At 53.9% G+C, this 14,762-nt stretch overlaps 1 protein-coding gene across 1 annotated transcript; it reads right to left on the bottom strand.

Annotated features, from left to right (window-relative positions):
* Positions 1-102: 102 nt before the first annotated feature.
* LOC133343896 (GPI ethanolamine phosphate transferase 3-like) lies at positions 103-13,851 on the bottom strand. The gene is given in 13 exon segments (XM_061553875.1): positions 103-2,980; positions 3,219-3,289; positions 3,746-3,921; positions 4,368-4,574; positions 4,915-5,207; positions 5,855-7,242; positions 7,637-7,894; positions 8,391-8,550; positions 9,277-9,400; positions 10,903-10,981; positions 10,983-11,047; positions 11,603-12,116; positions 13,816-13,851. Coding segments are annotated over 12 exon segments (3,456 nt in total). The 5' UTR covers positions 12,108-12,116; positions 13,816-13,851; the 3' UTR covers positions 103-2,850.
* Positions 13,852-14,762: the final 911 nt, after the last annotated feature.

Here is a 14,762-nt window from a genome sequence, read left to right as displayed (position 1 = left end):
CTCACGGAAATCGTGCAACAAACACTTTTCGTGCGGAGTTGGGTGTGCTTTTTGAATACAGTACATCAATTAGGCTGGTTATGTCATGTACGTGTTGTCCGCTCATTTGTATGGATTATCTGGATTTCTCCCACGTAAAAAAAACACGCACCTCGATAGACTTCGTCCACACGAATGCCTCAAGAGGTAGGAGCGGGGCCTCGAGATGAAAGGGCGGGCACAAGCAGGAAGGGGCGGGAGCTGAAACAAAGCTCAAATTCACCTCCAATTAACCCTTTCTGAGACGTCTGCAAGTTGCAGCGTGGGGTCCCGTTCACCGCTGGATCTCCTAAACTCGCAAGCGGTTAAGTTAATTTTATTTCGAGATGCGCAGTGCCATTGTTTAAGATATGTTACTCACCGCAGACAACTGTAGTGACAGCACCGCACTATGATAGCTGCCACCAAACCGTGCCACACGTCCTCCCGCTTGGCCTTGTGGGAGCCTCTGTACTGATAGTTATTTTAAAAATTCTTACGGTTCCATTCCAACGACGTATATGTATCGAAAGAAAACCTGACGTACACGAAATAAAACGTGAATGCGAATTTCAGAAAATGACATGCAAAAAAACGATTCTGCATACAGAGGGAGGACTTCAACCATGTACCAGGGAATTTATCTTTTTATTGAAATGTAATCACTGAACATACAGATGGGTTGTTTTAGTTTTTACACCATCAATGTTGATATATTAAATTCAAGTATAAACGTACAACGCGTACAAGTCTTGTGCAGTGTAGCGACAATCTTAAAGGCAAATCCTCAATTTAAAAAAACCCAGACCGAGCTGCATTTCAAGTTGAAAAATTTCAAATAAATATTTGCTTACAAAAAAAACACCGGAACGAACCTTTAAAAAAAAATCGATGGCACATACATGCAAAAGGTGTGTGTCCTTCACAGGTCAGAGACCAACACAATCCATCTTCCCAATGCATAACACTCAGAGAGCCAGGGGTGGACAACAGCTTCCTTACAGAGGGCCAAACATTCAAATCTCTTTGGCGGGCCACACACACCTGTCACTGCAAGAGGACACTCGCAGTGACAGTAGTGACTGAGCACACAAAAACGATAGACACGGGTCGAACATATCCTCAACTCTCGCAACCAATTGGTGCGGCCAAGACGCTTGCAATGACGGATACGTGCGACGTTGCGACCACTGGTCACGTGAAACAAAGTCGCAGGGCGTATGTTTCCCCACGCCAGGCGTAAACTGTACAGAGCGATCACTGGACCCTGTCGAGATCTTCCACCCAAGAACACGGTGGGACGGCTGCAAGGCTGCCAATCCATTCGGGTGTTCGGTACCGTCGCCATGCAATGCGAGATTGGATTCGCGCAACGGCATCTCTCAAAGGAGCGGCGTGCGGCAGGCGTCGTTGTTTGGGGAGGGGATTCCAGCCAGAAGTTGACCAGGTCAAATCTGCGTTAAAGGGTTAAGACTTATTTATTCGTCGGCTGCCCGTGGTCTCGTGTGTCACTGTTCTAAGCAGACCGTCCAGTTCGTTGGATTTGCATAGGAACATCTCCAGCGTGGGCTGTGTGTGTGCACTCTCCACTGGTCGGTCTCTACAAGCCCATGGAGCCAATTCTTCTCTCCCTTAATCCACTAAGCGGTGCCCTCGTCGTGACAGGAGGAGTCTTTGAAGGAAAATCAATGAAGCTCATGCTGTTTTTTTTTTACTTTCAGTGCAGTTGGCTCCTGAACTACTGAACAGTTGGCTAACTCCTCAATTCGCAACGAGTCTGCCTTAAATGTAAATATTTGATATTTTTTTGCAAATTAGATATTTATGAAAACCTGATTTGTTGTTATATAAATTCATATGCTTATAAAAAAGAAAATAAACGATACTGCATATTCATTGTTCATTAAGTTATGATACGAAGAGTAGCCTCCGGAAACGGTTGTCGGAATGTCTTGTGATATTAGCACGTCGCGCGTTGCCAACGGGAGAAACGGACGGCTGGAGCGCGGCAAACGAACCGCCTGGGAGAGGCGGCAATCGAATGCTGCGATGCCCTCTGCTCCCGCTACCGCTGCTGTCGTGTACACGACCCGTCTTACCACTGTCTGTTCCTTCCCACGCCTGACCAGGCACAAGGGATGAACTGCTCACAATCGGGGGGGGCCTCGGTGCTCCGAGACTTTAAATGCTCGTGCTCGTGAAAACATCGGTGTTTGTGACACATCGCTGTGGGTTGCAGACGAGGTCTGTGGTTGGCACTCGCAGCTGGATGCTCCACTGGCACCTCCCCACATCCGCGGCATCGGCACACGAACTTGTGATGGCCAAGAGAGGCGAAACTTAACCAGCGACGACGCGCGTTCCCTGCTCCGGCGTGTAGACGGGTCGTGTTCCACGGAGTATGGGGTCTCCCCTTCTTACTCTTTCGTATGGCTCGAAGAATCGCAACACTCCAAGTCGAAGCCACGATGAGTTAGCCGGGGGAATGGCTTCGGCTGATGTGCGGTGGATTTGCGTCATTGAATTATTGAGTTCACGGTGGCTCACCGTCAGTGTTTCAGCAATTAGCACGGCGGGCTTCATTGCAGGTAACCGTACACCTATGGACCTACCGAGGTTCTCCATAGATTTGGCATTTGCTCTGCAAAAGCGTGAGGACAATGCTCACTCCCATCACCTCCATGGCCTCCTTCCGCGCATTTTGGGTCCTCCATATAAACCCAAATCGCTCTTCTCCACCCGGTCTCTCTCCCCGCTTTGACAGACTCCACTGCTCACGGTTGTCGTTGTTTCAAGCCTGCCGACCGTCGTCCCACCCCTCCTCCTGCCCCACTAGTACGGCAGCGTCTGGCAGAGCCGGCGGAAGAATGCGGCGACGGCGGCGTCCACGCGAAGCACAAACGCGACGCCGAGCAGCAGACACGCGCCGTTCACTACGAAGCCCACGGCCTCGAACAGGAACCTACAGCCACATGCACACATACACACGTGCACACACACACATGCACACACACACGTACGTGCACACACACACGTGCACACACACGTGCACACACACACGCAGATGCATGTTCGCAGTCACTTTTAGCGAGATGGCCTGATGAGACAGGCAGTCGAGTGTTACTTAGAAGTCAGAAAATGTACATTTTCTGTAAACCCATATGTGCTGCGTATTATGAATGCTGCATGCGAGCAATTACTTGGGAGCGAAGATCCCCCAGACCATGAGGTGGCGGCGAAGCACTGCAGCGGCGCAGACGCTTGCCGTGAGCTGCTCGCAGACCGGACGACACACGGCACGAGGGTCAAGTTAACAACTCGTCAAAGTCACTCTTCCTCGAGATCCACTCGCTTCTACCGGCCGCGGAGCGCCCGTGTATCCCTGCTTCTGCCACGCTCCATCTTCTTTGTTGATAATGTAAATGCAGTTTAAAAAGGGGCTGGAGACCATCGAAGGAAAGGCACGGGGCCTATGGGATGAGCTACGTACAACCCATGGATCCGTCCATGGGTTGGTGCCATGACTCTGATCGTGCGGTCGGTGTGGAGCTCAGGGGATCGGCAACCAAAATAACAACAAGAGCCATATTGTTAAAATTCGGTAAAAAAAAAACTCAATATTTCAAGAGCCGCCAATGCACGTGAATAACGTCACACGAAGCCGTCCTCAAAGAGCCGCAGGTTGCTGACCCCCGGTGCAGCTGGAAGGGGCCCCCACGTGCGTCACCTGCAGCCCGACGAGCAGCAGGTAGGTGGCGCCCAGGCGCAGCAGGGCCCCGTGCAGCAGCGTGGGGTGGCTGTGCAGTCGCATCTCCATCCCCGTGGCGCCCTCGTCCGCCGGGCTTCTCCGCGCCGCGCCGGCCTCGCGCGCAAACGGCCACGTGAGCAGCAGCGGCAGTCCGGCTGGGAGCGGCGACGGCAACCGCGGTTTTTTAAGTCGTATTGTTTCGACGCTTTCAACCAATGTCGGACAGCATTGATCTCTGTAGGCAGCACTGAACCAGTGGTGGAAAAGCCACATACCTATGGCAGTCTCTCCAAAGAACAACCACTTATTATTTCCCACAAAGCGCTGATCATTTTACGACCATGGATTAATAAGTCACTTTAAAGGACGTAACTCGCCGTCACTGCAAATTATTTTTGTCAGTTAAGAGAAGCCCACGGCATATCAGGTTTTCACTCGCGTTCGGTCGCACGACTCCATGCACCCCAGAGCACAAAGCTTCACTTTCTCAATCACCTGCCGTGGTGAAACCTCGCTGCATGTCACCGTTGCGGTGGCGTGGCCTGCCCAGGTGGCACATGGGAGGTTGGGTGAGGGGTGGGGGGGTGGGACGCAGGCGTACCTGCGAAGAGCGCGTGAGAGGCGTAGGTGTTGAGTCCCACGAGGAGGGCGGGCAGCACGTGCCCGCCGTGGCCTCCGTGGAAGCCGACGAAGGCCGCGTTCCACTGCAGCGCGGGGAAGGTGGGCAGGTGGCCCGTGGCGTAGAAGAACTGGCAGGCGGCCAGCGACCACATGGCCACGTCGGGCAGCGGCACGCACAGCAGCCCTCCTGGGGGTTGAGCGGTGAACGCCGCGGGAGACGGTGCGGTGCAAGCAGATTGTGGGTGTTACAATAAAGCTAGCGTGGGTTATGTTTTTAACAAGGTATATCAGTGGTTCTATAACAGATGGGATCTCAGAAGTTCCCCCCCACTTCCTACTGCACTCCCAATTAGTGAAGAGGCCACTGATTACGTGACTGTTTATTTAAAGGTTCCGACATCAATATATGCAGCATTTGCTTCCGCTTGTTGAAGGGGGTCAAAAATACCACGATTCTCATAAAAAATATTGCGGATGCCTCCGAGCACCGCTGCCGAGGGGTGCCTTGCCACGTCGCGTGACATCACCTGCGCCGTCCCCCGCTGGCGACGCGTGCAGGCTCACGGCGGCCGCGCGGCGCTCCAGCATGAGCGCCGCCTGCACGAAGAGCAGCAGGAAGGAGGGCGCGGCGCCGGGCTGGTGCAGCATGGCGAGCAGCAGGCCCAGGCACGTGAGCAGCACGAGCAGCGTGGCGGTGTACGCCGAGCCCAGGCCGAACGCCGCCACGCTGTGACCGCCGCCCTCGTCCGCACCGGCTGCTGCTGGCGCCACCGGCGTCGTCGTCGAGCTCAGCTGGACGTCGAGCGAGCGCGACACGTGCCTTAGTGGGGGGTGGCGGTAGATCCAGATAAACTAAACTTTATTTATGACCTGGCTATCACAAATGATAGCTCAACAAAGTGGCTTATCACGTGGAGATTTAGAGCAGCAGCCAACTACTCTGAAGGAATGTTCATTCTAAATGTGGAAGGAGAAAACTGGAGGACCCGGACAAAAATCCACGCAACCACGGGGAGAACGTGCAAACTCCAAATATTCAGCGGGCGTCAAGGTCGGGATCGAACCCAAGACCTCTATACTAGGCGAGGTAGTTAACATCTTGCCACTGTGGTGCCCAGATGCTCTTTCTCTCGCTGCTTCTCTTGCATTGGAGCGCAAAGCATTGCAGTTATCATGGGGCCCACATCGGTAATGCCTGATCTGGCTTAGGAGGCTAGAGCCGGGGTCGGGAACCTGCGGCTCTGAAACCGCATGCGGCTCTTAAAGGAATGCTTCGTGACGTTGTTTATTAAGGAGGACCACCATCTCATATTTACGTGCATTGCGGCTCTTGAAATAAGAGGTTTTTTTTACCGAATTTGAAATGAAAAATTATTCTTGTTATTGTGGTTGCTGACCCCTGGGCTAGAGAAGGAAACAAATTGTAGGAAATATAAACATCACAACGCTGTCCTGTCTGTCAGGCACCTGTATATCTGTGGGATGACGTGTCTGAGCCTCTCCTCGGGGTGCGCGAACCCCCCTAGCGAGTCGACGAACGGGACCGCGTCGCCGGAGCCACCGGCGGCGGCGGCGTTGCCCCGACGGCGCTTCACGTACACGGCCAGCGGCCGCCACAGCAGCAGCAGCAGCCCCAGCGCCACGACGCCATACACGGCGCGCGGGAACGCCTCCTGCGCCCACTCGGGGACGTGCGACGCCTGGCGCCCGCGCTCGGGGAGCAGCGCCAACGCCCAGTGGCAGCACACGCACAGCAGCGCCACGGGCTGGCCCAGGCGCACCAGCAGCGTGGGTGGCGACAGCAGATCGTTCAGGTTGCCCAGGTGGCGGAGCGCGGCCCGCGTCAACGCCCACACGCCGAAGAGGGACGCGGCGGCCAGCGCCAGCGGGAGGCCGTCGGCACGCGAGCGGCCCTGCTGCCGCGGCGGCGGCACGAGCAGCGTCGAAGGCTCGCAGCTCGTGAGCTCGTCACGGCACACGCGCAGCGTCAGGGCGAGTCGCGAGCAGCACAGCAGACCCAGCGTCAGCGCCACGATGTACCAGCTCTGTTGGCGGCGCAGCGCGGGGCTCCCGGCTACGGCCTGCTGCTGCTGCTGCTGAGCGGACTTCGACGCTTCTCCGCCGCCGGCCGGAAGAGACAGGGTCAGGGTCCCCGACCACTTGAAGCTCAGCAAGGACCACACAGCCACTGACTGGATGAGAAAGGGCAGCACCTGGCTCTCCTGGATCAAGTAGCTGTTTGAGAACGGCGCCAAGAAGCGCAGCGCGAGGCAGCCGCTGCTCGCGATCACGGCGGTGACACTCGCGCCCACGCCGGAGTCCTTGCTGCCGGCCTCTTGCGGACCGGCGGGAGCCGGAGTCGGCGGGGTCCCCAGACATTCCTTGACGAACGCCAGCAAGGACGCCACGCTGGCGCCGCACAGCGCGGCCAGGCACAACTCGGCCTTCGTCCCGGACGCCGCCGCGGCGAAGGCGGCGACCGCTGCCCCCGCCGGCGCTCCCACCAGCGCCGCCGTGGCGACGACCCCAGGGAGCCCTTCCCGCGGCGCGGCCTGGCTCAGGGCGGCGCTCGCCGCGCAGGCGCAGAGCAGCAGCGCGACGCCGGCGAACATGGCGGGGACGCTGAAGCGGGCCCACGACGCCACGCACAGGTTGCGCACGCCGCTCAAGTGGCGGCGCAGCTTCGCCTCGACGTCACGCGCGGTGGCGGCGGTGGCACGGAGGCCGGGGCTCGGGGACGACGCCAGCGAATTGTATGCGGCCGCGGCTTCGGAGAAGCGGCGACGCAGGGCGTGCAGGCCGTCCGGCGGAAGGTCGTCGGACAGCGCTGCGTACGAGTCGAGGAAACGCTGCACCTGGAAACGAGACGCACGCAGTGACAGTGAGCACCAGCCGACAGCTAAACTAAACTATTAATCTATTTTTTTTATTTTACCAGGTAAGGCCCACTGAGCTGTATAGCTCTTTTCAGATGTGATGATAAGCCAACGAAGTGGCTTGTCATCACGTGGACAATTCAAGCAGCCAAATACTCTAAACCTATGTTTCTGAATGTGGAGGGAACAGTCGTTAATAGTTCATGAAACATTGATTGCATATGACATTGGTGCACGGCTCGGCTTCTGAAATGGAAAAACAATCCAGAGGTCACGGACCGGCGCTGGGCTGACTTCGAGATGGCCCTGGCGCAGCTCGATTATACAGCGGTGAAGAGGCAGCAAAGCCTCTAATCCAAATGCCGTGACGTACCTGCTGTGCATTCAGGTGCAGCGCCTGCAGATGCATCGGCAGCTGAGCCAAGTCCGATTCCTCTCGCTCCACACTCTCGCCGTCCGCAGGAATGGGCTCACCCTCCCTGGGAAGGCCGCCGTCACCCTCCTCCTCCTCATCATCCTCTCCTCCAAACATTTCTGGGATGACTTGGCCCAGGTTGCTGTAGGGAATGGGCACGCCTAGCAGCAGCGCCATGCTAGGTACCAGGTCCGTCTGGAACACGGTCCGTGGCTCCTGTGCACACACAGCATCCATCGGTAATGAATGAGTGAAATAGATTACATTTATTTCACGAATGTGTGAAATCAGATTTTGGTTTTTCAAATGTAGTGCCAAACTAGCCACAAGTAACCACAAGTCTTGATGAAAACATCTTGCTTTAAAAGTGACATTTGTTTGTTACACTTTATAAAGCAGGGTTTACCATCTATGTGAAGCAGCACAAGCTATGAGCGATACTTTGAAAAGAATGCCTCCTATTTGTTTACTCAATCCAAACCATCTTGAACGTCTGCCGTGATGATCCACTGTCGGGATGAAGTTCTGCCCAGGCTGTTTCCAACTCGCACAGTCACGCGACTGGCCACGAGACGATTTCAGCTGCTCGGAATATCCTTCTCCGCGTGTACTTCTGCTCTGCGCCTCGAATGTCAACTTTGAAACTGAGATTGATTTATTTTTGTATTAAACCCTCGTGCCCTCGGGTTACGAGGCAGTGCGACGGGCGCACCCGTGGCTGTGCCCCCTTGAACACGGGGATTGGGCTGTAGACGAAGAGGGCGGCGCTGGTCTCGCGCTCGCTCTCCCCGCCGTGGTCGCCCGTCTCCGTCATGCCGTGGTCGCCCATCACCAGCAGCACCGCGTCCTCCGGCAGCTCTCGCAGCAGGTTACTGCAGCGGGGGAGAGGGGAAGCGGGAGAATGCAACAAATATAATGATCCCCCGTATAGCCATCCATAACATACTGTAGGGGCAAGTGCTGTTAGCGAGCACCTATGAAGGCCGGAATGGTACTGAGGGGGTGGGTGGCCAGCACCACACCCGGCCGCCTTTGTCTCCCGAGTGGCGATGTTTACACACCGCACTCGGTACTCATTAGAGGCTGAGTCGACCTAGGGGAGGCCCAGGATCTGTACAGATAATCGTCATTGGTGTTGGCCGTGAGCAGGAACCAAACTCGGGACGCCAGATTTAAAGCGCAGCAAGCTAACCGCTAAACCACCGCTACCCACAATTATACACACATACCTCCCATGCAATACAAACGTGCCAACCTTACAGCTAGGATTATGCGTGGAGCTGTTACACGCAACGGTCCTGTCAGCAATACTCCAAGGGCTTAACAAACCAAAACGAACTGGTACCTCACACAAGCGTGCTCTCATGCGTAACGCAAAGGAGCGTCTGACTCCGCACGCGGAGGAGAGAGCGGCGAGCCGGCGGGCGAGCGGGAGAATGAGTGAGGCAGCACGTGAACGGGCCATGTCGGAAGGCGTGGAGGGTGGTTTGGCGAGCAGGCTGGAAAGGCAGCAGGAAAACCGGCTGGCAAGAAAAGCAGGCGTGTGGGCAAGCTGCTGGGCGGACCGGTGGGCGAGCGGGCGAGCAAGGTGTCCTAACCTGAGCACCTCATTCATCTGCGACAGCTTGTCAGACATGGCCGGGTGTAGCGGCCCCAGGCGGTGGCCAACGTGGTCAACGCCCAGGAAGTGGGCGATGATCACGTCCCAGTCGCTCTTGGCCACTGTGCAAGCAGGCGCGGACGCACACGGATACAACACACGGACAAACCGTGTTGCATTTGCTTGCGTGAAATTCTAACAGTTTAGTTAACTTTCAACTTTCCATGAGCATATTTTCCACAGATTAAGCGTGTCATTCACGCCTTTTACGTGCACTCGTAGCACTGTGAGCTGCTCCTCACTCATCGAGGAGGGTCGGCGATTCGTTGTCCACGCGACCGTAAACACGTGGGCAAATAAGCTGATTACTTAATAAAAACCGACGATGCAGTCTATATCCTCACCTCCATTCCACATTCTACGCAGGTAAATGGTGAATGCGTTTTGGTTTTAGCTTTCAAGTAACCAGTTATTCTTATCATTTTCAACTAAGATAATTGGTGGTATTTTAGTGTGAATCGTTGAAAGTCCATGGTGATATAAATGTCACGTATAATTGAACAATATAATTTTCCACAGGATGAACGTCAATTTAGTTGTGCTACTACCCCTGCACTGAATGACAACTTGTGGTGGGAGCTCCGACCGCATTGCTCAATTCATGATTAACGTTAATTGTGCAATTCGTTTATGTTCATTAATTATTGAAGCATTAATAAGGACAACAGGATCCGTCAGAACCACCCGAGTTGAAAGGGTTTAATCACGCAAGTGCCTTTCCTTACTTCCTGGTGACGGAAACATTCAATTAGAAGGGGGCTTTCAGGGTGTTTGAAAAGAGTTGATGATGGCATCGGAGGATAAGCTACTGTTATGCAAAGGCTTTTCCCGCTTCTACAAAATAACAATTATAAACGCACGAAGAATGTGATTTCTACCCACCCTGTCTTACGCATGTATCTTAAAACTTCCTTCGCACCGTATGTAGCCAACCATGCCAGGAGGCTCACCAGACATGAAACGTTGCAAAATGTAACTTATTATTTAGCAATTATTATGAGTATGGGTATGCTTTGTCATTACCAGTATGAGGTGTGTGGTTCAATTCCCACTGGAACTCGGTATTTTTTGCAAGGCATCAGCAAATCATGCCAACTGCTGAGCAATGTTGAATGTCCCCTGATATCTTCATTGACAAGAGTAGGTTGTGGTGTTTGTTCTACGAGATTTGAAAAATAAAAATCTGTTTATACAAACGTTTATGGTTATCTTATCAAAATAAACGAATCTGAGAAGGCACTACCACTCGGAGGCATAACTTTGATGAATCTATCATCACATACTAAACGGTGTGAAATCACATTCCATCCCGAGTGAAATATAGCATCCCCTGAAAAGACACGAGGTTTGAGTATTCAATATCACAGCCAGAAGGCGCTTCTAAATGAATAATAACAATTATAATTTGCATTTGTAAGGTGCATTTCGTCCGTGGATACCAATGCACAATTCATAATGAATCGGACGCATTGTTCAATCAACAATTCGGAGGTGCAGAACCAGAGCTTAAAGTCGAACAATAATTTGTACCATTGCTCTGTATACATTATACACGGACTCTCACCCTCGCTGTGGAGGTGCTGCAAGATGCCATCGTCCACAGAGTGCAGGTCGCGCACGTTGAGCGACGGGAAGGGAAAGGCATCGGTGGAAATGCGTGGGGAACAGCCCCATCCACGTGTCGTCCCCCAGGAACACCAGCTTCCTACCTGCACCAGCACAGCAAACCCACGTCACGGCGTTACAATTCAAACATGGCCTCCGGTGGGCACAGGCAAGTTTATGCCCTGTGCTCAACGACAGCTTCTAATTGAGTGCCCTAGGACCTATCTTGGACTGTGCTACTAATTTTAGCCTTCCCTAGGCACACTCACTATCTTCGTATTTAATTCCACCACATCCCTCTATCGCTCGGTCTCCCTTTACTCCTGCCCTGCATTGGTGGCATCTCCATAAAACCTTCTCATTGTGTTTTGTCTCTCAACATGGTCGATATTGGTATATCTTCTTCTTCATTCCTCTTCGTTTCGCCGAGAGATATTCCCAACACCGAAAGAGCATGATCATCTCTGTCCTTTCGAGCACTCTGCTTTCATCTTAATACACAGGCCATTCCAAAGAGTTAACCTATGTTCTACCACCGAATACTTTCTCCACTTGTGTTTTTTTTTCTTTATAGCTCCAATGTTGCTTTCAGAAGGGGGGTGGAGAGGGGCTCAGTCCACTCCAGTGCCTCCCCTCCCACCCGACGCTGCGCCACTGACCGGCGGAGACGAGCTGCCCGACGAGGTTGTCTTCTTCCACGCGCGCCGACGCAAAGTTGCTCGACACGTCGATGAAGGTGGGCAGCCCGCCCGTGGCCAGGGCCTTGAGGCGCTGCATCGTGGTGGTGGGGGGGTCGGCACGGAAGCGGAAGAGGCGCGCGTGTCGAGGCGTCGCTTGCAGCGCGGCGTGCAGCGCGGGCAGGCGGTTCTCGTACGGCTTGGGCTCGCTCCTCGCCGCGTCGTACGTGGCGAAGTCGAGGCGCAGCGCGTCGATGACGACCAGCACGGCGCGGCGGTAGCGCGCCGGCACCGACCAGCAGCTCCGGTTCGGGGTGGCGGAGCCCGGCGGTGTGGGCAGGCCAGGCGGGGCGGGAAAGTCGGCGCACGAGCTGTTGCGGACGATCTCGGAGCGGTTGAGCAGGAAGCCGCGCGTGAAGACCCACAGGCCCGTGCAGTAGAGGAGACAGAGCCAAGCCAGCAAGCCCAGGCAGCCCCATCTCCCCATGGTCTCACACTGCAGCAAAAAAACACACAAAGATCCGCCTTGTAGCCTACACAGTGCTGCTGGCGCAGGTGTTGCGAGTACCTATCAAGAAGGCCAGCACTGCGCACGATAGGGTGGTGTGGCCGCCACAACGCCAGGCTACCCTCGTCTCCCCAGTGCCGATTATTCCCATGATGTGAAGTACTGTTACAGTGTGGCAACCACTGCGCCACCTTTTCCTACAATGTCAAAATAACACAGCGCACGTAATGTGTTAAACATTAATCTACTGTACTAGTTAAAGATTTACAAAGTTAAAGAAAAGTAAAAACCAATGGAGGGTTTGAATAAAGAATTCAAGTAAAGTTCAAAGTTGTGATAACTCGGGACACTTTGTGAGCTGGATGTCTTTATGTTATTTCATCTTCACGTTTAACCTGCTTGACCTCTATTTGGCTATTTTAGAGTGAAACTCGTCTCTCACCGACTGAGATCGCTTCCTGTGCTACATTTTCTTCTGGGCAGAGACGTCTCTTGACAATCTGGGGTTTGTCGATTCTAATCAGGGCAATCGCATTCCTGATTTCACCATTTGAGCTCCTCCAAGTCCATTTACGAGAATCACGTTTTGTAAAAGGTATTCAATATTTTAATTCCCCAGCTGGCTGCAAATTCTTAACAGATGTTATTTCATTCCTCACTCCAAGCTAAACTTACCAATCGACCCTCTCTTTTCTGCACCTCGTACCAACGTTACCTAATACGATGATCTAATGCAGTTCACCCTCACTTAACAGTTAATGCTCCTTCATCTTCTGTGGAGCGTGTTTGACCATACTTCACCACGCTGGTCAGTACGGGTTGTTGAAGTTAGGGAGCAAAGCCAAGATGACAAAATAGATGCTGCTCCCTTGCGGTAGTTGTATCAAGAGGGAGTAGTGTTGGCAGTGGTGTAAGAGCAGTCGTGTTGGGAGGCCGATGCACACATCTCGTCCAGAAATGTAAAATTCGACAGACAAGCCACAGCAGTGCGAACCCGGCCATGCAAGCAACAACACTATTGGCATGTTTTATTTAAGTGACATACCTTACTAATTGGCTGTCGGGTGGTGGCGGGTTTAATGACACATTTATACTGCGTTAGTCAGTGTCTGTGTGTGTGTTAGTCTGTGTGTGTGTTAGTCTGTGTCTGTGTGTGTGTCAGTGTCTGTGTGTGTCTGTGTGTGTGTCAGTGTCTGTGTGTTAGTCGGTGTATCTGTGTGTGTCTGTGTGTTAGTCAGTGTCTGTATGTGTCTGTGTGTTAGTCAGTGTCTGTGTGTTAGTCAGTGTGTCTGTGTGTGTCCGTGTGTTTGTGGAAAGCGGTGATGGTAGAGGTGAGCGCGCTGCGCTACGAATCCCGACACCGGCGCCGGACTTAATCTGAACCGGTTCTGTGGCCTCCCTCCCCTAGGTCGACTCAGCCTCAAACGAGTACCCGGCGCGGTGTGTAGTAAGCATCGCCCCTGGGGGAGAGACAAAGGCGGCCGGGCGTGGTGCTGGCCACCCTTCCTCGTGTACCACAGTGGCGGCCTTCGCAGGATTGCAACTCGCGAACAGCACCCGCCCCAACAGTCTGATGAAGGTGGCTTCACGGGGGGATCTTTGTCTTTGCACAACACGACGACGAGATGTTAATAACAACAACAATGACAAGAAGGACAAGAAGGACACGAGGAGCTGTGTACATCACCGCTCCGGCGCGAAGGCTGCAGCGGCGGCGGCTTCCCGAGACGAAATGTGGAGCGAGCGGCCCATGCCAGATCAGAGGTAGTTTTTACCTTCAGATCGGTGTTTATATATTTTTAATTGGTGAGTTTTTTGCATTGCCCGTAACCGCAAGTGCAAAACTGAGGGAAAACCGGTTACCATCTAGAAATGTGTATCGATGAAAGCCGCATTTGTAACCGGTTTTTTTTATGTTTGTTGAGCATACCTGTCAAACCATACGGTTTAATCCATATTCTTGTACTGTACAGCCGTTTCAATACGGGCAAAAACAAATCTATTTGTTTGTGTTGCTCCCTTGTGTCGAGATGTATAAGGGGCACGGGGTGACCAATACGTTCTGAATGTGTCTGTAATAAGGTAGGGCACTGATAAGGGGTTGACAGGGATGAGTTTAGATCGGCGTTTGTTACGCCGGGTAACAGCAAATACATTTTCCGATTCTGTTTGATTGACATGGCCAAGCTCCGCCCACCACCTCTCACCCCCAGCCCCCACCCTTCTCCCCTCACTCCCCCTCACCCCCTCACCCCCCTCACCCCACCCCCAGCCCCCACTCTTCTCCCCTCACTCCCCCTCACCCCCCTCACCCCACCCCCAGCCCCCACCCTTCTCCCTTCACTCCCCACCAACCCCCTCACTCCCCACCAGCCCCCACCCTTCTCCCCTCACTCCCCACCAGCCCCCACCCTTCTCCCCTCACTCCCCACCATCCCCCTCACTCCCCACCAGCCCCCACCCTTCTCCCCTCACTCCCCACTATCCCCCTCACTCCCCACTATCCCCCTCACTCCCCACCAGCCCCCACCCTTCTCCCCTCACTCCCCACTATCCCCTCACTCCCCACTATCCCCCTCACTCCCCACCAGCCCCCACCCTTCTCCCCTCACTCCCCACCATCCCCCTCACTCC

The sequence above is a fragment of the Lethenteron reissneri genome, chromosome 18, assembly GCF_015708825.2.
Source record: "Lethenteron reissneri isolate LAM-NWPU_2019-01 chromosome 18, ASM1570882v1, whole genome shotgun sequence".
NCBI lineage: Eukaryota > Metazoa > Chordata > Hyperoartia > Petromyzontiformes > Petromyzontidae > Lethenteron > Lethenteron reissneri.
Note: the sequence above shows the minus strand (reverse complement) of the source record. Positions and strands in the feature narration are given on the sequence as shown.